The 25,671-nt window shown below is 37.0% G+C and overlaps 2 protein-coding genes and 1 pseudogene across 2 annotated transcripts; 1 reads left to right on the top strand and 2 right to left on the bottom strand.

Moving 5' to 3' along the window:
• The first annotated feature begins 7,860 nt into the window (after positions 1-7,860).
• LOC132187945 (protein tesmin/TSO1-like CXC 6) lies at positions 7,861-17,364 on the top strand. Its single transcript, XM_088517091.1, has 9 exons — positions 7,861-8,051; positions 9,761-9,868; positions 10,639-10,816; positions 14,237-14,590; positions 14,911-14,993; positions 15,088-15,170; positions 16,131-16,301; positions 16,428-16,511; positions 17,200-17,364. The coding sequence occupies exons 1-8, from the start codon at positions 7,861-7,863 to the stop codon at positions 16,508-16,510; spliced, it is 1,251 nt and encodes a 416-aa protein (XP_088373217.1). The 3' UTR covers position 16,511; positions 17,200-17,364.
• A 442-nt stretch (positions 17,365-17,806) lies between these two features.
• Positions 17,807-20,435, bottom strand: LOC132187698 (pentatricopeptide repeat-containing protein At4g21065 pseudogene; annotated as a pseudogene).
• A 711-nt stretch (positions 20,436-21,146) lies between these two features.
• On the bottom strand, positions 21,147-25,327 carry LOC132186841 (CURVATURE THYLAKOID protein). The gene is made up of 7 exons (XM_059600935.2): positions 25,242-25,327; positions 24,962-25,067; positions 24,090-24,184; positions 22,312-22,398; positions 21,738-21,800; positions 21,497-21,534; positions 21,147-21,406 (listed from the first exon to the last, which is right to left on the bottom strand). Exons 2-7 carry the CDS (start codon positions 25,059-25,061, stop codon positions 21,352-21,354), a joined length of 438 nt encoding a protein of 145 aa, XP_059456918.1. The 5' UTR covers positions 25,062-25,067; positions 25,242-25,327; the 3' UTR covers positions 21,147-21,351.
• Positions 25,328-25,671: the final 344 nt, after the last annotated feature.

Genomic DNA, 25,671 nt, shown 5'->3' with positions numbered 1-25,671 from the left:
TTGATTCTTGCAAGTAGCTTTGGCTGAACCACCAGGTTCGCCAAGTGTGCAGGCGCACCTTCGCCTATTACTTCCAATCTCATCCTAGCAAACTCCCTGATCAACTAGGGTTGAGAAATTCTAAGAGCGGCAAGCTCCACCATTGATTTCCTACTCAACACATCTGCTACAACATTAGCCTTGCCAGGGTGATAATTGATCTCATGTTAAGCTCCTTCTGAGTAAAGAAGTACTTCAAGCTCTTATGGTCCGTGTAGATCTCTCACTTTTCGCCATACAAGTAGTGCCTCCAGATCTTCAAAGCAAACACGGCTGCTACCAATTCCAAGTCGTCCGTAGGATAGTTCTGCTCATAAGTCTTCAGTTGGCGTGAAGCGTAGGCAATAACATTGCCGTTTTGCATAAGCACGCACCCTAATCCCTTCTTAGTGGCGTCGCTATACACTACGAAATTGCTAGGTCTCGTAGGTAAAGCCAACACAGGAGCAGCTATCAAGCGCTCCTTTAGCTCTTGAAAACTCCTCTCACACTTGTCCGTCCAAACAAAGCGGGCGTTCTTCTTAGTCAAAGTAGTAAGTGGTCCCGATAGCTTAAAGAAACCCTTGATGAAGCGTTGATAGTAACCAGTGAGTCCTAAGAAACTTCGTATCTCGAATACGCTGGTTGGCCTAGTCTACTCCATCACTGCCTTTACCTTCCCCGGGTCAACTGCTACACCTTCTCCAGAAATTAAGTGGCCAAGAAAAGACATGTTGTCCAACCAAAACTGGCACTTCTCGAGTTTAGCATAGAGCTTCTTCCTTCGAAGCCTCTCAAATGCCTTCTGCAGATGCTCCTTATCCTCCTTCAATGTCTTCGAGTAGATCAGGATGTCGTCAATGAAGACTGCGGTGAATTGGTCCAGATAGTCATGAAAGACTATTCATTGTGTTCATGAAGACAGCTGGTGCGTTAGTTAGTCCGAAAGACATAACTAAAAACTCGTAGTGTCCATAACGAGTCCTAAAGGCCGTCTTAGGAATGTCTTCTTCCTTAACCTTCATTTGGTGATAGCCTGAGCGCAAATCAATCTTAGAAAACACGCGTGCTCCCTGCAGCTGATCCAACAAGTCATCAATCCTTGGTAGAGGATACTTGTTCTTAATCGTCACTTTGTTCAGCTCGCGGTAATCGATACACATCCTCATCAATCCGTCCTTCTTCTTTATGAACAATGCCAGAACTCCCCACGGTGATGTACTTGGGCAGATAAATCCTTTATCTAAAAGCTCTTAGAGCTGTTCCTTTAGCTCCTTCAACTCTAACGGTGTCATCCTATATGGTGCCTTAGATATAGGATTAGTGCCTGGCACGCACTCTATTCCAAATTCAACCTCTCTCTCTAGTGTCAATCTAGAATAGTCTGTTGAAAAGACATCCGGATAGTCTCGTACCATAGGGATGTCTTGTAGGTCCTTCTTTTCTTCCTTCGCTAGGGCGATAACAAATGCCAAAAACATCTGCCCTCCTCCAAAAATAAGCTTCCTGGCTCAAACGACAGAAATAGTTGGAGGTACAGACCTCACTCGTGATCCAACGTACGTTACTTCTCCTTCTCCCCACGGACTAAGCGTGACTTGCTTTCAAGCACAAACGATAATCAGCAGATGCTTCGCCAGCCAATTCATTCCGAGAATAATGTCTTAACTTATCATAGGAATAACAACTAAGTTTGAGGGAAGTACTCTTCCACATATGCTAACAGGGCATTTGCAAACTACACGCTTACAAACTACAGTTTTTTCTACGGGAGTAGTTACAGCAAGACCAGGTTCGAAAGTTCGTACTACAAGTCTAAACAGTCTTACGAACATAATAGATACAAAAGAGTGGGTAGCCTTTGAATCAATCAAAATTGAAGCTTCAAATCCAAGTATAGGGACAGTACTTGTCACTACTTCCAATCCTCCCTCCGACTCTCCTGGAACAAGCGCGTAAACTTGCCCTGGCGCGAAAAGTTTCTGAGCACCTCCTTTGCCCATGCAATCCTTGCTGAATTGACCAAACTGGCTGCACCGATAGCAAGTCCCAGTTGCCATTCTACATGGTCCCCAATGAACCTTGTTACACTTCCTGCACAATTTTGGTATCTGACTCTTCTACGACGGAACTTGAGGGTTACTAGAGGTACGCCCTTGTGACCTCTGGGGTGGAAAGCTCCCCACTACCATCCTCTTAGCTGGCTCGGCTCCCATTGCCAAAGTACCAGGTCCTTGGGCCCTCCTCTTCTGATCCGCGTACTCAGCCGCATTCTCTTTCAGGCTTTCCTCGTAGATCGAAGCTCGATCCACGAGCTGGGAGAAATCATGAATGTCGAAGCAACTCATTATAATCTAAATATGAGAGTTCAGACCTCGTTCAAACTTCTTCACCTTCTTCTCCTAATTCGGAATGAGGTACAAGCCAAATCGAGACAACCGTAGAAACTTCACGGCGTACTCAATCACCGTCATTCCCCCCTGAACCAAGTCCAAAAATTCCTGCGCTTTCACCTCCTGCATGACTCTAGGAAAGAAGTGCCGATTAAACTCATGCTTGAAGATATCCTAAGTAATGCATCCTCTGATCCCAAATCAGTGACAAGTGCCACCTTCTTGTCCTACCACCAGCGCTTAGCTTTCCTAGTCAGCTTATAAGTAGCATAAGCCACCTTCTGCTCATTGGTGCACCCAGTAGTGGCTAAAAATTCTCCCACATCATTTAGCAAATTCTCTACGCTGATGTGATCGCCTCTCCCATCGAAGCTAGCCAATTGCGTCCATCACCTAACTTCCCAGAAGCGCTGCTTCATGGACCGGAATGTCCATAGGCTCGGGGTGAACTTGTCCTCAGGGCTTCCGATTTCTAGCGCATTAGGTCCGGTTGCTGGGTTCCTTTGCGGCGACATTCTCTATAATGAAGAGCAGAGTTAGAACTGACTCATCTAGAACCGAACTACGAACCTAGAGGTTAAGTCCTAACAGCTTATCTAGCCTTACTCTAGTGCGATCATAGCCTAAGTGCTCTCTTTCCTCTATCCTATAGTCCTTTCTGAGCATAAGGCTCTGATACCAACTGTTTCTCAAAAATGCTAGAGTTCATGTGCAACAAATGTAAATCGTGAGAGTTACAAATATGCATATTTTGGTACACAAAATAGACCTGTAGTCATGGAAAATAACAGCGAGCATTATGTGAGTTAAAACTCACCTGAATCGATTAAATCCTCCGAGTACTCTTTCAACAAGTTCGGGTCCTCCAAATCTGTGGAAAACCTTCTATTAGTCCTAGGTCTGACTAAAACAACCCTAAAGCTTGAAAACAGGAGATATCGGACGGCCAACCAAAATAACGTTCCTTGTAACGCTTCTGACCATACGTTCGGGCTTGATGTCGTATGTCCGTCCAAAATGTTTCAGGTAGAACCTTATTTTGACCATTCGCCCTCCTATCCTGCCACATCGATTTCAATGGCTACCAAAAGGTATCCTAAGACTACCTATCTCAAAAAAATGTCTCAATGCAATAGAAAACATTATGGAATGCTAAACCCAACTCTAAACAACATCAAAGGTATAATATTTCTAAGTTTCAAACCAATGTCTAAGCTACTCTAAAAAAGCATTAAAAGAGCATAACGACTTAGAAAGAAAAGTTAGGCACAAAGGGTTCCCTCCTAGAAGCAACCTTCAAGAAAGCACCTCTCATTCTCCACAAAATACACAATCTCACAAGAACACACTCACAAGGGGTTTTTGGGAGCCTGAGGGCGAGTTTGAACAAGAAAAGGGCGAGGGTAGGGTTAGTATTTATAGAGGAGAAAAGCTAGAAATGCTCACCAACTCTTCTGAAAAGTAGCGGACGTCCAGTACTATTGGGGTGTATGTCCGATACTATTTACCTAGCAGTCCAAAGGTTGTATCGTACGTCCATGTATTATCTAGAGGTTTTCCAAAAAGTAGCGTACGTCCGAAGGTCCCCCGTCGTACATCCTTGTACTATTTGCAGACGTATGTACAGTGGTCCCCCCGTGTACATCATCTACTAATGATAAGAGCGTAAGCCCGGCAACCCTAGCGTATGTTCGGTCTGAAAGTCCAAAAAACCCAAAGTGCCCTTCCAACTATTCCTAGTAACCCAAAACTCAAATTAACCCTCTAACTAAGCTACCTAAGCTAAGTTAATTACTTAGGTCACTACATTACCTATGCACTTCAGCCACCCCAATCCTCGAGGGAGAGAGAGATTCTAGAGAGAGAAGAACCTGATTTTGATATTGCTTTATCTTTAATATGGTTAACCTTAGATTATATTATGATCATATGATTTACCATGATTCTTACAAGTCTTAAGCCAAACATGATGAGTTTATAATTTATTTCTGTAAAAAGTAAATAATTTTCCAAAAGTTTTGAATTTACTCTTGTTTTCCAAAATTTATAACATTAATATAGTTTAACATGTTTTTTTAAGTTTTTATAAGCTTTGGTTAAGATTTGATTCGTAATCAATAGAGATATGGAGTTTTTCATGCATTCTAGTACCTATCAAACTTTCTATAACATTTGGTCAAATGTTCAATTGTCTTTTACTGAACGTTTGATATCGAGACCCAATGTTTGATAATGCTTAGAATAAATGATTAGGGTGGGTATGTTTCACAATAGCGGGAGTTCGAGACGACCGAGATTATGGATGAGTAGATGAGCGGGTGAGGTAAATAAATGCTTACAAAATTGTTTTAATAACAACATGCAATAAGTTAGGGGATTCAACATGCTTTACTTTTCAATAAGATGTTATGAATCTACCAAGTTGTATAACATGTTAGACTGCTTTTAATAGACGAATGTTTATATATGATTTTCTAAATAAAAGAACAATATTTGCATCTTATACACTAGTATATGTGGTATAACGGCCATGAACTTACAATTATATGGGCTTGACCCTATGGTTACAAAGGTGTATATATTTATGTTTAGCCTTGGATTAAATGATTATTTCATGACCGACACAACCATATTTGATTAGTGGTCACTATAAACGGATGGTAGTAGCATCGTGGGTCACCTGAGGTCAGACTCGGTCTGGTTGCTAGTAATGGACGGTATGCAACAGTATCCAGGGCTTCAATATTGTACTATGCATCCAATGGGATAGCCCCAACTCTACCAAGACGAGGTTAATGACTTGGAGAGATTATACAGATGATAGTTATGATTAAATGAATATGTTACATCACTTCTTTAAAATAAACCATATATTTAATGGTATAATAGCAGAGACAATTCATGTTATATTTGTGAAAACTCACTTCTAATATTCATGAGTTATGAATTGTCACATAAAGCTCATTATATAAATCGGATCTGTGATAATTTACTTTACTAAATCATGAACTTATACATCTATTTCCCTTCCACCTGCCAAACATTTCGGTGTTTTGCTGTTTAGTAGATTGCCAAAATATAGAGTGAGAAAATTTGCTAGGATGAAGACACCAAGCAAATGGCTCGCATTGTTAGGTTTGGGTAGATATTCTTTGATGTTTATAGAATGTTGCTGGAAGCTCTGAGTCTATAATCGATGATACATATTGATATTAATGGATAATTATAATTGTAGTAATCTTAGATAATGTATTTCTATTTTTTTGATTGTTTTTACTTTGATAAGTTATGGGTGATATTACCAGTCGTTTACTAATTAATCGGCCTAGAGGCATTGCTAGTAGCACTCTCCAAGTTGATCGAATTTAATCATTGAATTCCTAGGTTTAGTTTAGTTTAGTTTAGTTTAGTTTTTTTTTTTTAATTTTTAATTTTTTTTTAATAAAAAAAATTAATTTGATTGTTTTAAAATAATTAATTCCTAGGTTTAGTTTAGTTTAGTTTAGTTTTAGTTTTAGTTTTAGTTTTTTATTTTTTAATTAATTAATTTGATTTTTTAAATTTAATTTGAGTAAAAAAAAAAAAAAAAAAGAAAGAGAAAATGTGGGCTTTTTGTTGTTGCAGTAGTTTTGGTTTAATTCCAATTTTCTAATTAGAGCATATACATTTTTTTACCATACTAAGAAATACGAATAATTATTCAATTCCACCTTCATCCATTTTCATTAATAATTATTTATATATTTTCCTAATAGAATACTTATTCGCATACCAAATAAGGCCTATTAATAACCTTTTTTTGGTGACCATCAAACCCTAGAGAGTGGTGTAGGTAGAGTTTTGGGGGGGGGGGGGGGGGGGGGGGGGGGGGGGCGGTGGGGAGAGTTACGACTCCCTCCTCCTAGCTTGGTGGCGGTGTGAGGTCCGATAGCAGTGCATGAAAGGGGATTCCACCTACTGAAGAGGTGCGTGAGGGCACGTCTATGCACGGTTTTTAGGCTGATTTTGAAGGGTGTGTAGATTGGCTACCCCTGACCTGGGATCTGGTGGTCCCTTGTGCAAACAACTGATGGCGACGGCGCATGGCTGGCCGATAGTGGCACTTGAAACGCATGAGAGTGTGTTGGGTTTTTGTTGTTTTTAAATAATATTGTCTTTTCTCTATATTTGCTTTCAACATCGATCTATGGAGTGAAGTTTTAGTCGTCTCCTTAGGTTTTGCTTTCACGAATCCTTAAGAATAATAAAATTAGTTTCTGGTCGATCTTTGTTTTATTATGGTTCCTTTATGAGAGTAAACTATAAACCGATAAAGACGGAATTATTAAGCATAAAGAAGAATTGTCACTATGGTAGAGATAGCAAAGGAGATTGCGTTTGGTAAAGCACTAGTAGCGGAGATGAAAAAGCCAAGAAATCAATGATCCAGTAACGGATAGAGACGTGATTCGTTAAAATTTGTTGTAAATTTGAAAATGATTGGAACAGTGATATTTCATAGATATTGTCATGTAATATCCCGAGAGACTATTGTATGTATATATATAATGTTTGGGCTATGAAGATTTCAAATTGTATCTTTGACATTGTACAAAGCATTTTGCTCAATTTGATTGTTTTATTAATAAAGAGATAACTCGTTCCAAAAAAAAATAAAAATTATAACACTCATTCTCACATGTGGGCTCAAATTCTTTCTTAATTAATGAAGCTCAACATGTAAAATATTTTAATTGAAATAAGAGTGAGTTGACAGAAATAAAGTTTGAAATTAGGATCTTTGTCAATAATACTAAGTTAAATCACCAGATTCACCACATATTTTAAAAGCTTAAGTTAATAAAAAGTGATGAATTCAATAATTTAATTTATATTCTAATAAATGGAAATTAGTTTGAGAAATCCAACGGTTACTTTGAACTTACACTAAAATTATTTTGAACTTACACTATCTGATCAACTCAATATGACTCAACAGAATCGTAAATTCAAAATGTTAACAACCAGAGCCAAACAGATATAAATACCTCCAATCCTCCTTCAATCTCTTCCGCGTTTCAAATTTCTTTCCCAGAAACCCAATCGTCTGCTCTAAAATCTCTCTTTCAATCCGTACAATCGGAGCTCTCCGGCCTTGGGCGGACCTGTAAGCTTTCCGGCGTGACACTCGCCAAATCTGGCGTCAATGTATTCTGCCTTCGCCGTTATTCTGATTCAGATTTTTTGGACTTGAAAATCTTTGACATTCTGTTTGGTTGTCGAGAAAAGGAAAATGAAAGGAGAGAGAGTAAAATCCGGAACATTGCGCTTTACGTAGTGCTTTGGATTTCAAAGCATGGAAAACTTTCTGTTTCTTTCCCTGCATTTTCTTCGCTTCCAAACGAAAAGTAAAGCTCTTGCACATTCGTCTAAAACATCAGCAGCTTCTTTGTGAACTTTGAAGGTTTTGATGGAGCAAAGTGAGAATGGAGATTTCCCACCAAAACCACTAATTTCGCTTAGAACACCGGAGGAGACTGTTACAGAGATCTCTTCTTTCCCGCCAAAAATCCGAATGAAGCAGCTAGATTTCAGAATGCTTCCGGCTTCGCCGAAGTCGGTGGTGCCACATTTGCTTCCGCGGACTCCACTGTCCACAAGGTGAATATTTTTGTACTTAGTGCAAAATTTCCTCCCCCCCCTAGCTGGACTTCCTGTTTGGCTGCTGACAAAACCTAGTTAGAATGAAAGAAAAGAATTTTCAAATAAACATATAAAATGTTATTTGTTGTTTTAAATATTTACCAAGTCGAGGGGTGATAAGGATAGAAATCCTTGATGATTTAATTACCCTAAATCAAGGAATTTAGATTATTTGATTACCTTAAATTAAGGTAGGGGTAAGTGTAATTTCCCCTTATGAGAAAAGTTGATGAGAGCACATCCAAAAATTTAACTAGTATTATAATATAACCTTGAAGATTAACTAATTCAAGCTTTAAATAATGAAATCTATATGATTTAACTTTTATTTATTTCTTGTTCGAGGAATTTTCCAAAAACAAAATCTTAAATCAAAACATTATGTATAGATGATATGGTCCGTCTAAACAAGAATTCTTGAACAGTGAACGACAGAGTTGAGAAAACAGTCAATTTTCTTTCTCAATAACCATGTCTTTTCTGTTCTATTTATATTTTTTGTAGCTCTAATTGCTAGACAGAAAATCATTTTTCTAGACATGTTTCTTTGTGGAAAAGGGAGTCAAATTCTCTCTCTATATTTTTATTATTTTTCTAATTTTTCATGCCCAAGTCTCAAAAAATTTCTGATTAAAACATGAATGTAGGAGTTGCTGCACCTTCCATGAAGGTTCAGTGTGAGGTCATAGCACTGTATTGTTCAAAATCTGTTTGGAGTTAAATAATCATTTTTGTCCTGCACCAGTATATTTTTGTCAACTAGTTTACTTGAATCAGGACACTAAATCGCATTTAATATTGTTCCCACTCATTTTTTTTAGTAATTTTTATTTTTTATTTTTCTTTTTTCTTTTATGCTTGCAAAACCATAATAGAGAAGAGTTAACCAAATAAAAAACCATGTAAAAGCTTAAGCTTATAGGAAATGATGAATTTAATCATATGATTTATATTCTAATACCCCCCTCACGTGTGAGATCAAATTCTCAATAAGTGAGGCCCAATACGAGAATATTTATATGAAATGAGAGGTAAATAGTGAAAACAATGTCCAAACTCAGGACTTCTGCTCTGATACCATATTAGATCATCACTTGTCCCAAAAATAAGGCATTACCTATTAAAAGAGAGTTTGAACCCACACGTGAGGGAGAATGTTAGAATATAAATTAAATGATCTCTTTTTATAAACTTAAACTTTTTGGACAAGTGGTGATTTAACATGGTATCAGAGCAAATGTCTAGAGTTCGAACATTTTTCTCATCAATTCACCCTTATTCCAGTTAAAAAATTTCACGTGTTGGGCCTCACTTATTGAGAATTTGAGCCCACACCTAAGGGAGAGTGTTATAATATAAATTATATAATTAAATTTATCCATTCCTATAAGTTTAAGCTTTTATGATAAGTTTTGATTTAATAAAAAAATTGCTACTTTTGACCATTTTTAAGTAAAGTTTCTTAAGAAGAAAATAAATATGAGGTGCATAGAATTGTTTGATTCATATACTGCCCAAGATCTCTTGTTGCTTGAGTTCATGCCGTTTAAAAATAGAACTTATACGAAAAAACATTACTCTCTCTGTTTATAAAATTTTATGGTGTTCTGCTCTCTCATTCTGATGTCTTACCATTTTCCTTTAATAATTTAATTTATTTCATGCAGAAACTTTGAATCCCCAAGATCACAGCCACAGGCTAACATCAAAGCAAGCAATGGTACTCCAAAGCGTAAAAAACATTGCAATTGCAAGCAATCAAAGTGCTTAAAGTTGTGAGTGCTTCACATACTTGTATGCATTATAGTGTCAAAATGTATTATTAATGGAGAAACTTCCCTTTTCAGTTATGTTTCAGTTTGCCTTTTGTTTTTATTCAGAACTTTTTTATACTTAGCCCCTGTCCCAAAGGGACATTGAATAACTATAGGCAGGTGAGTTGCTAGGCTAGTTGCTACATTATTCAATCATGTGGCAAGATAATAATCATGCCTCATCTTTTCCCTAAAAATTTTTTTAGCAGCGTAGTTAAAGAAATTGTGTGTTTCATAAAGCAGAAATGACCCTTAAAATCACTGGAGGTTCCTTCAAGAAACAAAGTGATTCATAAGCAATACACTCCCATGGGTGCTCTCCTTCTCTCTCCTTATTTAAAAAAGATTCATCTTTCCTTAAAGAAGTTTCCGGTGGTTGCATACTTGCATACTTGAAATATGGCATCAAGTTGGAGAGCAGTTCTTGTCAATAAGAAGTTATTTTTAGAAGGGTTTTCAAAAATATAAGCCGCTCCCTTGCATCCCAAGTGTTCCTGATATATTTCAGAACTATACCCTTTTGCCTTCCAAATGGCCTTTCCACCCAATATTCACCTTCAGTGATTTTCTTAATTAAATGCTGGATGATGAATCTGTAAAGTGTATACCATCCAACCTTCAAAATGAAAAGGATTTAATTTCAGGTTAAAGATGCCTCGTGTGAATACAATACTATGCATGTGCTTTACTAAGTCTAGTTACTTACAAATTTCTTATCCAAAAATTGTCAGGTACTGTGAGTGCTTTGCCTTTGGAATATACTGTGATGGATGCAAGTGTGCTGATTGTTATAACAATGTTGAGAATGAGGCTGCAAGACAAGCAGCTGTTGAATGTATTCTAGAGCGCAACCCAAGTGCATTCAGGCCAAAGATTGAGAGCAGCCCACTTAGAACTCAGGGTAATGGGGTAAGTACATGACAATTTTTGAGTCCTGAGAAACCTATTGCTTGGATTACTGGATTAGTTCTTTTTGTTTGGCCATTGGTTTTTTTTTGGAGTCGATTTAGGTGGACAAATAATTGGCATGGTATATGATTGCTGGAGAGCTTCTCCAACATTAGTAAAGTAGTTTATTGGCTTCAGGATTTAGGTTTCTAGATCCAGGCAAGAGTAGCATTTTTCACTTGGATAGCAGCATTGGGAGGATCCTTACAACTGATAGTTTGAGAAAAAGTGGAAAAAACATTGCAGGGTGGTGTTGCATGCATAAATAGAATAGGGAGACAATAGATCATCTATTTATTCGTTATGACACCACTAGGCAGACATTGTAGTGATGAACTTTGGAAAGTAATTCCATTGTTTTTAATGTAGTGTATTTGGGGAGAAAGGAATCTGTGCACTTTTGAGGGATGTGAATAACTGTAAAGAGGCTAAAGTTTTTGTTCTTGAGATATCTTTATGACGGCAGTTACTACATTTTCTTTACTGCATTTGTTGGATTTCTTCAATCTTTTGAATTTTAAATGCTAGATTTATTTTTCAGCTGTCCTGTATATTTCACATGTACTAGGATTGCACCCCTTATTGTGATTTTGTAATGAAATTTCTTACCTATGAAAAAAGGTTTCTATATCCAGGCGAGAGTTTCATCTTTCATAAAGGAAGTATGGTAGGATCTATATCTAAGTGCATCATAGTAAACGTAATAGCAATTGATGTTTTAGTCTATTTATTGGGAATCCTTTCAATTTTATATGTGCTGGATCCCAATCACACACTGTCTATTATAGTTGAGGTCTCTTTGTGGTTCACATTCTTAAGGATGGCAAACATTAGGCAATGTTTGCTTATTCTTTGTTCTCAAGCTGTCCTCAGCAACCACGTATTTATATATGCCTCTTGAGGAGATGGTATTTGCATTGTATCTAGAATTTATTTTCTTGAGACAATTGGAAAATCAAAGTTGGCAGCAATGGGAAACGATCATCTTCAAGTACCCTCTGACTGCTGTTACTTGATCAGAAAATGAGTAGGGTGATTTTTACTAGTAGGGTTGCTCAGTTTTGCTGGTGTTTTGGCAAGTTTGTATTAGATTTATGTCCAGTTGCTCTTTCTAACTTCTATATTTAGGAGTGGTCTCAAGAGAAATTGTTTCTTCATGTTCAAAGTTCTGTGCATAAAGGTTTTTGATGTTGTCTTGACATTCAATCAAGTCATGTGGGCCCGTCAGACTTTGAAAGCAAAGCGAACCTGAGGGTTTTATGTTCTCCTTCACATAAACTGATTTAAGTGCATTAAATACACGCTTTAGCATCCGTCTTTTGTGTAATACATATGCAACACATTCGCTTTTCAAAAAGCAGAGATTTAAAGAACCACACCATACACAAGACTTCCAGAGAGCAGCTGCCAAACACAAGAGTTAGAAAATGTTTTCTTTTTGTGAAGAACTATCTTGTGTCAAGTGAGAGGCTTTGGGTGTATTGAGGTTTTGGATTTGAGTGATTTTTATTCACCACTATTTTGTACTGAATCTTTTGATTGTGAAATTTTCTTCTGGTTGTCTCTATTCGTGGATGTAGGCTTGTCAAGCCAAACCATGTAAATCTTGGTGTTCTACTTCTTTGCGATCCAAAATAATTAATTTATCACAAGATTAGTACTATTTATCAGTGCAGTAACTTTTTATGGTGGTTAGGGAATGAAAAATCTAGTTTAGACCCCATTTGATTAACCACAAAATATTACCATGCAAACAACGGTTTAAAAATTTATCACCACATGTATAATAATCAATCACAATATACGGAAAATTAAATGAACACAGATTTGGTTACAAAGTGAAAGCCTTTTGAAGAACTCTTCAAAAGTAATACCATTTCAGGAGCCAGCCAACTCCAAAAGGCATCCAATGTAGAAGACTTATGTTACAGATTTTTCTTACTTAAAACACCTTGTAACTCTGAAGACCCAATCTCATAACCTTGGCAAACGATCCGTTCACCACTCACCGCAGTGGCACTTGAACCTCTGGCCTTTTTCCCATATGGACCACCTTCATAAAAAAGATGAAACAAGGAGAAGGTTTGGAATGGTTTAGTCTCAAGAACAGTATGAAACCTCCCAAATATTGATGAAAAATAGCCTTTGTAATTGTCTGAAAGTCGTGGATTACGAGGCTTATACAGATGGGTGAAAAATCAAGGTTTTAGGTCAAAGTTGTTAAGTTTCAAACACTCAGCAGTGGGTCTTGGTCGATCAAGGCTCAAGCTTGGTCAATCGAGCTATTAGGGTTTCAAGTGAAAAACCTGTGATTTCACTACCTCGGTTGATCGAGGCATTGATTGACCATCTCGGATTTTACTTAAAGGACTGTTGTGCATCATCTTTGCATCACCTCAGTCAACCGAGCATCAACTGTGCCATCGACAAAGCCATAACGTCTAGAATTTGATACTTCTATTGACAGCCGTTTTGACCTAGTAGATATCAAAATTTGAAAATATTCATGAAATACAAAGTTGTAGCCCTTGGAATCAGCTTTCCAACGCCACTAAGCTTGCCATCATCTGATCTCAAAATAAAAAGATGTGGCCGCTTTACTCTGGCAGGGTCTATATTAGACTGCATACACATGCTCAAATTCTTATGTCTTGGATCAAATTTTACACTGTTTTAATCCTAGGCCTACAACTTTTAACCAAATATGTTTTGAATTTTACAACACTAAAAATATAATAGGGAAGTTACCTCAGCCAAGGCATGCAACTGCAATAATGAAAGAAGTGTGTGTTCTACTCAATATCTACCTTATTGCATTGAGATCAAGAAAAATCATATGAAGAAGAGCATATTTAACAGATCATGTAGTTAAATTGCTCATGTTGAAGACGTATTTTTTATGACCTGAATGATTCATTTAATCAATCATATTAAGTTATGTTAAACTAGAAGGATGTGGTTCTCTCTCTCTTGCAGAAAAAGTCATTGCTCAGTGCAATATGGATGTCAGTCTTCCTTCTCTTTTCCAACATCAAAGAGAAATGCTAGGGGTACTAAATTTTTTACTAATAGAGGCTTACCAAACTGATGTGTAGACCAATGAATGACTTACACATCAGTTTGGTAAGCCTCTCTTGCTAAAAAATTTAGTACCCCTAAGATTTCTCAACATCAAAACTACAACATAGGTTGATTTTTTCATGTAAATGTTATATGATACCTGCCAGTACAATATCTCTTGATATTCATTTCTTTTCTTTGAGTTTACTCTGTTTGGTTGATAAATCTATCACTTTTATATCAGATACTCTTTTTTCTTTTTTCTTTTTTGAATCAGCTGATAACTGTTAACCAAACTGGACTGCTCTGGAACAAGTGTAGGATGAAGAAAATGTGAGTCCAACGGTTGGGAAACACAGTAGGGGATGCAACTGCAAGAAAACAGGGTGCCTTAAAAAGTATTGTGAATGTTTTCAAGCTAACATCCTCTGTTCTGAAAACTGCAAATGTGTGGGCTGCAAGAATATTGAAGGATGTGAGAAGACGCTCACTATTTTACATGGGGACCACTCTAATACTAATACCTGTATCCAGCCAGCCAATGCTGCCATATCTGATTCTATTGACTTCTTAGGCAACAGATTCTTTCCAGCATTAGGGAAAAGAAAAGGTCATGGACTCCTTGATTCAAATGAGAGGGATGCACAGAGTCAGAGGCTCACGCAGCATCAGGAGGTATTTTATCTAAGCATCCAGATTAAAATCACTTATTTGCTGTTTGGTTGATGAGAAAATGTATCTGGTTTTTCCTACAATGAGAATACCTTCACTTTAAATCATATGGGCTTATCATTTCCACATGGATAAGCTAAAAAAGATCATCTAGCAATGTAATGTGAGTGAGCATGGCTGCACACGTACATGGGCTTTGAGAAATTCAGTAGTCATAAATCCACAGATAATGTTTATTTGGCTGCAAATACTCTCAACCTCAGTGGTTTATTGCTTCTCTTATCCATCTCCTTGCTCTAAATTTTTCTGTTTTCTGCATTCAGCTAGTGAATCCTCTCGGGAGTTATGATCCTGCTCATCAAGTTGTTGGTTCTACTTTATTGCATTCCTCAAAGTTTGCATATAGGTATATATATATGCAGTAATACTTCATCTTACCACTTGTTAGAAATGTTGTTCTCATTGTCCATAATAACTGATATTGCTGCTCATGGCACAAGATCATTATTAGTAGACCCGGAAGACATAAAAAAGCTTTGCTCAAGATTGGTGAGAGCATCAGAGTTTGCTCCTATACTTGCAGGTATATATCGGAACCAGGAATGGAAGAAGCATAATTGGCTCAACAAAATTTAATTTGCTGTCAGTTTATTAAGTGATCAATACGCAATTATATGGCTCTCTCTCTCTCTCTCTCTCTCTCTCTGTGGATAGTCAAGTATTGGGAAGAAAAAGAAAGTACTTGGGGATCCATATTTTTTTAAGTCAGTATATTGGATTACATATTGCACCCATGCCTTTCATTCATGTCAAATATGTAGACAATCAGAGATTTAGATCTGTTATGTTAAATCACCACTTACCTCGAAAGCTTAAGTTGATAGGGAAGAGGTAAATTTAATCATTTAATTAACACTTCAATACTTCCATTTACATGTGGGCTCAAACTTCATTTTTAATAAGTGATGAATTGACTGAATTAGGGTTCAAACTCAAGACTTTTGGCTCTGATACCATAATAAAGCACTACTATCGTAAAAGCTTAAGCTGATAGGAAGATGTAAATTTAATTATTCAATCAATACTTTAATATGTTCCATCAATATACTGCCTCAAATTATGAAATAGTTGACGTGATTTACATATTAAGAATGTGGCTATATGGTTCTACTTGTCCATATCTCGTCAATGCGTTACTTAGCATCCATAACAAGCATGGAGAAATGTGCAATTATCAATTGGATTGGTTTAACATGAAGCGTATAATTTAATATCTTGCATTGCGTTTTCCACATTTTTTGTTGAGACTATATTGTCAACTCAAAGGATTGTATCTCATTTCTATTTCATCCATACTGATGTACGTAAATATCTTCATCATATTTTAGTCAACGTCATTATCTCTTGTCCTTAGTGGTTCTCAAATTCCAAAGCCCTTATGTTTCATTACATTCTTAGTGGGGGTCTTTGAGCACTTTTAGTGCGAAGGCTGAGCGAAATAATGGAAGTTTTGATTTCTGAACTCTGCATTAACCATTTGCAGAGAAAAATAGTGTGCCAGATGAGTGGGAGTTGAGAGACAATGACACTGCAAGTCTTCTTGCAGGCCAGGACAAAGAAAACTGCCAGGGAGAACCTGACACTCAGAAAGTGCCTGACAACCATCTTAGTGAGAATAGAGCTGATGCAATTGGCACAAATGATTTTAGATCTGGTAATGCTGATTTACAGGAGGGCCATTGCCTCCTGGAATAGTTGCATTGATTTGTGATGAGACTTGATAACATGTTTACTGAATCTTCTTCCTCATACCTGATTCTGAACCATGGCTGCATTGCAGGTGTCTACATGAAGAAAGAAAGGCTTGTGTTGGAACATTTCTTGAGTTTCCTTAAGAAACTCATCATGTTGGGTGACATGTAAGGTGAAGTTCTGTACCTTATTATTCTAAACATCAAATTACTTCAACCAGCTAGTTTTCAATGTGGAAAGATATCGGAAATTGCAAATCTCTCATTTTGGTAAGGTTCAACCAAGTCTGCCAAATATAATTTATTTTTGTCTTGGGCAGTGGATGATTTTTGTTACTTATTGGTACTTAATGACCAACATTGTCACCTTTTCTTTTCTGATGTATGAACGTACTCCAGAGGATGCTGCATGTACATGGCACTCGCTGGAGTTTGGGATTTATTACTCCAGAGGATGCTGCATGCACATGAACGAAGGATTGAAAGCAAACCATAAACTACTTTCGCATCCGAAAGTATTGTTTCTGCCTTACTTTGTTGTTGTGACTAGTCTTTCTCAACAAGCAACTCGACTTAACAACTCAAAGGACTAAAACAGAGGAGTTATTAGAAGTATCTCAGTATCTTTTCATTGTCATTCCACTTCTCACCCTTTTTCTCTCTGGTCCAAGGCTCAAGATTGAGTTGTTTATCAACACAGCAAGTAGAATGTGTTTGTTTAGACTGGAATCCCTTCTACCAGCCAATTGTGCTTATTAAATTTTAGTATCTTGCTCTTCTCAAGGACCATGGCCTTTATGCAAGAACAAATTGTTTTTCAGCCAATTGTGCTTATAATTAACTGTCGATGTGAACATGTAGGCAGTGGCATTTCAAGAAGCCAGAGCTGACAGGTTAGCAGGCAGGAAACAGAGAGTTGCAGTGGCATCCCAGAAAATTCTGAAAGAATTCCAGCTTCAAATACAGTTACTGCAACTTGTAGCAACAACGTACCGTAGGGTTTGTGTATCACACAGGACGTTGAGTACATAAAAACACAATTTGAAATAAGTTTCTGGAGGAGTTTAGATATCCTGCTGAGAGAAGTGGTTGTTCTGTTGCAATCAAATAATATGTTAGGAAAGATGGTCTATTCGCTACATTCTACCATAAGTGAAGTTAAATAGCTAGAGCATCCATTCCAATTCTCTTGTTATATACACTAACAGTTCCTAGATTGTGTCTTTAATTGTTTCAAGAGCTTCGGTCATGCATGGACCACATGCCACAGGCAAATATATTTGAAAATGCTAATAAATTAGTAATCCTTCAACATGGATAACCTATACAAGTGGAACCTATTCTGTTGATTCAAGCAATAATGCACTAGTCCGTAAAGTAAGGGAAAAAAAAAATCTGAACGAGAAAATAAACACTGTGCTGCAGATACAAATAGGAAAATTAAAGTCTCAAGTGAAAATGAGCCAGATTGTTGAATACCTTTCTTTGCAGAAAGCTGAGTCAAAATCAAAAAAATTGTTTCATTGGATAACATAAAGAACTCTGGATGACAGCTTATACAATGGAGTGTACTAACAGAGAAATGTTTTAGAGCCTTGATCCTCTTCTCACAACAATCATTTCCATTACATAGATCATATGTATACATTTTTATCCAAAAACAGACTTGTACAACATCTCTCCCCTTTCTGATTTTGATGGCTATCAGATATTACTCTTTGGAGACATCTTCCAACTTTAAGGTTTATGGTCCTGTACCCCCATCTTTGAGATGAATGCTTAGGGCAGCTCTGGTAGTAGATGGTCCCTTCCTTTTATGAAACCCAATTTACTTCATCTTTTTCAATAGTCTGCCATCATTTATATAATCACATATACAAAATCTTTGACTTTTGCAAGTTCCCTGAAGTATTCAACCAATTCAAATAACTAGATGTCCTCCACTCAGATCTCTACAATTCTTCTTCACTATCTCCTCACTACTTCCCAAAAAATAGCTTCTGTTGATAATGCTGTGACTTCCAAATGTTTCTACTCATTCTTTTTACCAAAAATCACCACAAGAACATATCCCATCTTTAAAATGATGGTAGCGATTGACATCTCTAATGGTGATTTCCCTCTCTGTGATCTTTGAGATGAACTTGATAGCAACATGACAGTCCTCACATACCCGCAGGTTCTTGGTTATCAAAAGCCTGGATCCAGGGAGAGTACTAATGAGTCCAAATGCAATTGCTAACCTTTCACTATGACTGCAAACCATATTAGTCTTCTCATCATCCTCCACGTCATGGAAAACCGATCCGGTCCCCGGCACATAGCCAGCTTCTTTCATTCGTCCTTCCAGCCTCCTCAATTCCGCATATATTGCATCAGAATTAGAATGGGAATTATCTCCAGAAAGGAATGCATGGACTTTATTTTTCACTTCAATCCAGCTACAAGCAATGTTTTTCCTTATTCCTCCATCTATCATTAATTTTCTCACTCTTGCAACTCCTTCCCACTTCCCTGCTTGAGCATAGATGTTTGATAAAATCACATAATTGCCAGAATTATCAGGTTCAAGCTCAATCAGTTTCTCTAATGCTATTTCACCCAACTCTACATTTCCATGGATTTTGCATGAATTCAGCAGAGCACCCCATACACAAGCATCTGGCATTACTCTCATTTGCATTATAAGATTGTAAGCCTCATCTACTCTACCACAGTGGCCAAGGAGATCAACCATGCATGTATAATGCTGAACTATTGGATCTATGTGGTAGTCTCTCACCATCGATTCAAAAAACATCCACCCTTCATCAAGGAAGCCCCCGTGGCGGCAGGCTGCTAGGACACCCACAAAAGTTATGTGATCAGGTAGAGCTTTTTCCTTCATCTCCTCAAATAAAACCAGTGCTTCAGTAGCATGGCCACGAATCGCATACCCAGTAATCATGGCATTCCAAGAGACAACTCTTTTCTCCTTAAGCCGTTCAAACAAACTCCTAGCAATCCTCACAGAACCACACTTGGCATACATATCTACCAATGCAGTCTTTACCTTGTCATTGGACACAAACCCATGTCTCCAACTAAATCCATGAAGCTCTGTTCCTTGATGAAGAGCTGCAATGTCAGCTGAAGCAGATATCGCAGTCACAAGAGTTGCCTCTGTGGGTCTCACACCTGCAGATGCCATTTCACTACATAGGGCGAGCGACTCATCTGGGTGCCCATTTTGAGAATAAGCAGCAAGCATAGAATTCCATAACACAGCATCTCTTACTTCAATTTTGTCAAAAACTTGTCGAGCACTCTCCACGCAACCACACTTTGCATACATGTCAACTAAACCCGCACCCACAAACACATCCGTCTCCCACCCAGTCTGTATCGCATGTTCATGAATCTTCCTCCCCTCTTCAATGGCAGAAAGTGCCGAGCATGCCTTGAGCACAAACGGGAAGGTAAAGTTATCAGGTGCGAGCCCATAATCAAGCATTTGGTTAAAAAGTGAAATTGCAGCTTCGTACGGACCATTCCACGCATACCCCCGAATCAAAACATTCCACAGAAATAAATTATGTTTAGGAATTCTATCGAACAAGAGGTGTGCATCACTTAAAGAATCACAAACACAATAAAGAGTTACAAGTTTAGTAGCTATAAACGTATCAAACCCAAGACCCAGGTGGCAAAGGTGGGCATGAAGTTGTTTCCCGGGGTTGATCGCCTTCCGGGCAATACAGGATCGGAGGAGAGAGACATAATAAGAGGAGGGTGATTGATGGGTGGGCAACGCACGGGGCTTAGAAGAAGGATGAAGGGTTTGTTGGGGCTTGGGATGGGTGTGTTGTCGAGGGGTTGGCGAGGGAAAGGAGTGATATGGGAGCTGGGTACTGGTGGGGTGGAGAAGAGAGCAGAAGGAAGATGAGGACGGAAAGGTTCTATTTAGCTTTGTTATGGAGTGAAGTGGCATTTGATTATCCAAATCAGAAGAACATAGAGGTTGTAGAATGAGAAATAAGAAGAATCATGTAGAGATGATGAGGCTTTTTTGAATAGGCTGATTTTGGAGTTAACGGCTAGTTGCGGTAAACGCTCTAGGTGCTTGAATTACAAGATGTGAGTAAGTTTGTGAAAATCGTACTATATATACTTGGATAAAGCATTACCGCCTACGCCAATTAGTGTTATAAATTCTCTTTAGCTGAGTAGAACCACAGTTTGCTTGTTTAATTTTTACTTTTGGGAAGAGTACTCACACCTCCTTCAAATTAAACTCAATTTACAATGTATATTTAAACTAAAGCTTGCATCAGTATCTCTTCAAACTACAAAAAAATTGCAATGTATCCCCTTTTGTCTTGCAAAAAGATAAAAATGCCCTTAAAAATTTTTAGTAAGACATAATTACTCCTAAGATTAAAAAAAAAAAAAAAATTATTATTAAAGTTTTTTGTCATTTGAGAGACATTGTAGATTTATTTGCAATTTCCCAATTTCTCAGCGATAATGGATGATTTGTAGGCTTTGTCATTACATAACTTGCATCACATTAGCCTTCCCTGAATATTTTCTCTACTCTTGATTCAAATTTCAAGTTTCCTTTCCTTCCATCATCTTAAAACCCTAAAATTGCCCAACATAAAGTACAAAATTGGGGCAGGCCAGTGTTGCAAGAACAATATCATGCTTTTTCATCAAATGCACTGCAAAAGCTCTACAACTTATTTTTCTTTGTATCAGCAATGGTAGTCGAAAAATGATTTTTTTTTTTTTTTTTTTTAAAAGATAAAACGAAAAAAAGAAAGAAAGATTGTGAACACCATCACATACTGAAATTTCAGTTGAAATAGTAAGATCATGAATTTCATCATGTATACCTAGTACAGAAGATGGTGGTCATATTGCCACTCTAATACAAATATCATCCCCCCTGCCCCCTCCAAAAAGAGGACCAAATGTCTACTAAATACACACCCTCAGTTGGAAGGAGTTGTTGATTACGTGACAGCAAATTCACTGACCCAAAATATCTGATATTGACTTGTTAACGATTTGAAAAAGCTCTTCCCTACAGACAAACAAGAACAAAAGCAAAATTAAGTACCAAAAACTCCAAGGAAAAGCAAAACCAACCAAAAGCCACCCAAAGTTTCCTTACCTATCAGGTTTGAATAGGAGATAGCGATATATAAACCACTGAAATGGATGGAGAGGTTCAAGTTAATATTTGAATGGCAACAGTGAAATATGAACACAACAGAGAAAATATCACTAAAAGAAAAGAAAACTTGAAGGTTTATAAATTATATATAGAGCTGATATGATGGATGCAAAGCCTTCAAATTGTGTTTCTCTTTCTCCATTCTTTAGCAAGCAACAAATTTGTATTGACTACATACCGAAGAAAACAGTATCCCGACAAATTCTAGGAAACTTGGGAGGAGCGGCAACTTGTCAATGGCCTGTTTACAATAAAGAAAACCATCAGAGCTCCTATTAAGTGGGTGTGGGAGGATGTGGCAAAAACTATGTGGAAGGATCTGCTATAAATACGACTAAATATGACAAGTACTATCACTGCAACTGATCTAAACTTTGATGGCTAATGTCTGCTAAATGATCTATCAAAATTGGTACAAGATCACTGGGAGATATGGCAACTTTTGATATTGGATTTCTCAACTGAAGTCCAAGGCATTTTCAAAACTGAAGGGCAATAAAGCATCAAATGACCAAAATAAAGAAAGAAAAAAATGTGCAACTTATATGTAATCACTGTATGATAAAAGAAAATGGCAGATGTTTGTCTTTGCCATCAACTCTGTTCATCTTTTGATCACAACACAACTTGTGCAATGTCAATTATTAACTCTTTTTTTTTTTTTTTTTTTTTTTTTTCAAGAGATCTCTCCAAAATGTCACTGACATATTTATTAGGCTGTAATGCAAAAAGGCAATAGTTCTGGCAATCACCGTGATCACATTTGCTGAAGCCCAAAGCGCGACTATTGCTGCAAACCCCAAACCAACAAGAGCCAACCGATCTTCAGAGTCACCCCACTGTTCAAACAAATAGAAAGCCAAATTATATACATACATATATGTATATATGTGTGTGTGTGTGTATACACATTACTAATAGACTTTCTGTCCCAAAGAAGGTGGAAACTGCTCCTTAATGTGAAGTAGAGGACAAACGAGAGGAAAAATCTGCAGAGAAAAGGAATCCTAGATCTGCGAACTGATTCCATCACAGGTTTACTACGAAGTACCTGTAAAACTTGACGAAAAAAGAGAGCCCTAGTTTGTAGTTTACAAACTGAAGACATGTTCAACTTTGGACAATATTAAGTATCTTTTAGGATTAATAATTTTACTGAGAGATAAGGATGCCCTTGTACACAAAAAGTATAAAAAAAGACAATCGCCCAATTGACTTTTACAATCTAAAAAATTAACCAGATGTACAACAACATGAAGTATTTTATTTTTTTATTTTTTAATGAAGAGGAACCCCTTCAAAGCAGGGTCACTTCGTGTACTCAGTCCTATCGGGTAAACTTCGGACCCGTGCAAAGCGCACCATCCACATGGATCGGGTAATACTCTGGCTTCACCCGCATGCTGGCCCCAAATAATTGTTTGCGCCCAAAGCATTCGAGCCTTAGACATTGATACAAACCTCGAGTAAAACTTAGCATTGAAAACCGGCTTGCAAGAGAAGAGTGCCAAAGAGCTTATATACACATGATTAAGATTAGACTTAACCCATATGGGACATTAAGATCGTAACATACCACCACGCTCCACAGCCGACGTCCACGGCAGCCCACTCTATCGACATTGACCCGATGGTAGTTATTTCTCTTTTGGCGGCTCCACTCATCTATTAGTATTCAACAACTTAATACAATGCCTATATATAGTACCAAGATATTTTAATCCGGCTTAGACGCTGCCCCATCCATGACTCGACCACAAAGCCACAATTTATTCGATCCCATAATCTATGAATTGTGTCCGATCCCATAGATCCCATACTCGACGTGGTGGCTAGCTCTGATTTCAAATGATAAGAACAAGAAAATAAAATAAACGAAAAAGGATTTGTTATTGCATTTCTAATGATTATTCTTGTAGCCCAAGAATACATTTATAATGGATTGGTTGAGGGTTATCAAGGAATGTAATCAATTTGGGGTTAGGGTTTAGTAATTGGGAATTAGGGTTTACTATTTGGGAATTGGATTTGTGGGAAAATGACTGTTGGTGATCTTGGGATTTGGGTGCTACGTTGCTTTCCTTCTTTATTTCCTGCCTTCCATCTTGATTCCTTTCTTTCCTTGCTAATTTCTTGCCTTATTGAGTGTTACCTAACAGACTTGATGGAAACACGACCAAGACTAAGGTTCCTACCTCTTGAGCCAACTCCTTGGGGTTGCAACAACATGAAGTATTATTATATGTGATAGAATCCATAAAAAAAGAAAGTATTATATGTGATAGAGAAATGAAGAACACTAAAAGAAAAAAAGAAAAAAAAAAAAAAGAAAGAAAGAAAGAAAAAAGCCCCATACAGATACAAATTTATCAAGTACACCACATCTTGCATTTTCCTATCAATTCTCTTTTATTCCTTATATTAACTGCTTTTTTTTTTTAAAAAAAATTATTTAGAAGAGCTTGACCATGAAAAGAAGAATACTATATGTGTGCGTGCGAGTGTGTGAGAGAGAGAGGAAAAAACTTACAACATTTTTAAAAGACTTAACAATACTAAGGGACGTAGAAGACTCAGAGCCTTCCCCAGTGGCCTTTACAGTAACAGCAACACCATTCTGTCTGTCTGCAATGTGAGAAAATCATTAACCACAAAAAGGAAAAATTGAAGCAGCGACCAACGTAATATTTATCATATTACCATGATTGAATTGAAGGCAAGATTGGTGTTTTACTACAACCTTTTTTATAATTTAAAATCAATTTTTTCAATATAAACTTCAACTAACTTCTACAAACTTAACACGGATCAAAGTCTAAAACATGTTCATAAGCATCATTTACTACTTCCACTACACTAAAGTTCATGTATGGAGAATATCATCTAAATTTAACTTATTCCATTCGTTTCTTGGCTATATTTTGATGTTTCCAAACCACCCACTCATCGTTAAGTAATTCAGTCCAAAATTTTCGATTAAATCAATGGAACAAATGTCCGCATATTCACCCAAATTTTCAATCCAGCTATTACAAAATAAATGTATATCGAATAACAAATCCATATAATCAAACACATGACTACATATCCCTAAATTTGCATTTTTTTTTAGAGCCTGAAGTTAGCTCTCTAAATTGTAAAATAGCCAACTTTAAATCCACTCTGAAGTTAGTTTTCAATGGTGTCTATTTAATCATTTCAACAAATAGCATTTTAGTAACTAGTCTGATTCACTATGTCTTAAAATATTAAACAGAAAGTTCAAATGCTAGAAAATTATGCTATTTTTGAATCAAATCAGAAACTATTATTGACGCAGATGTGAACTTGAACTGAACCATAATGGTTCAACAAAACTGAATTAAGATCCAAAATAGTTCCTTCACAATCCAAAAGGCTCGCCTTTAATGGAAGAAATTGGCAGTTTCTGTGGTGTTCTGAAAACGTTTTTTCTACCATGTACCAACAATGGGGGAGGCAAGTGAGCAACAATAGAAGCCATGTCACTCTGCAAAGAAAAAAAAAAAAGAAAAAAAAAAAGAAAATTTAATCCAATAACAAAAAAAAAAAAAAAAAATCAAATTCTGGGAACTGGGTTTTATTGTTCAACGTTAAAAGAATGTCTCAGGTAATTGAAAGTAGAGCAAAGAAACTAACTGGAGAGAAGGAAAATGGGTTTCACCTTTGAAGTTGCAAAGACCCAGACACGGAGGAGAGAGAGAGGACTCTATGCTCTATGCACTATGAACCACATAAATGTAAATGGTATCTCCGTGATTCGCCAGCCCACTCTAAAATTGGCCCAATCGAAAGTGCTAAAACGGAAAACAGTGTAAAAATCATTAAAAGAAAAAGAAATTAAAGAGAAAACTTTGCTTAGTAACTATGATCTTTCATCACTCATAGATTTTAAAATGTATTAATTTAGGGTTATGATAATTAAGTTTGCAATATCAACACTTTTTTCCAAATTCAATGTTAAATCTTAGCGAAAAAAAGTAAAATTTTCAAAATACTACAATCTTTTAAAAAAACATAAGAAAAAAGAATAACATAGAGACCTACTGTGAGTCGCCTTTGACCCACGGAGGGTCACAAGTGTTCCACTATGG

This window comes from Corylus avellana, chromosome 6, assembly GCF_965113065.1.
Source record: "Corylus avellana chromosome 6, dhCorAvel1.hap1.2, whole genome shotgun sequence".
In the NCBI taxonomy this organism is placed as follows: domain Eukaryota; kingdom Viridiplantae; phylum Streptophyta; class Magnoliopsida; order Fagales; family Betulaceae; genus Corylus; species Corylus avellana.
The sequence above is the reverse complement of the archived record's forward strand: the minus strand, read 5'-3'. Positions and strand labels throughout refer to the sequence as shown.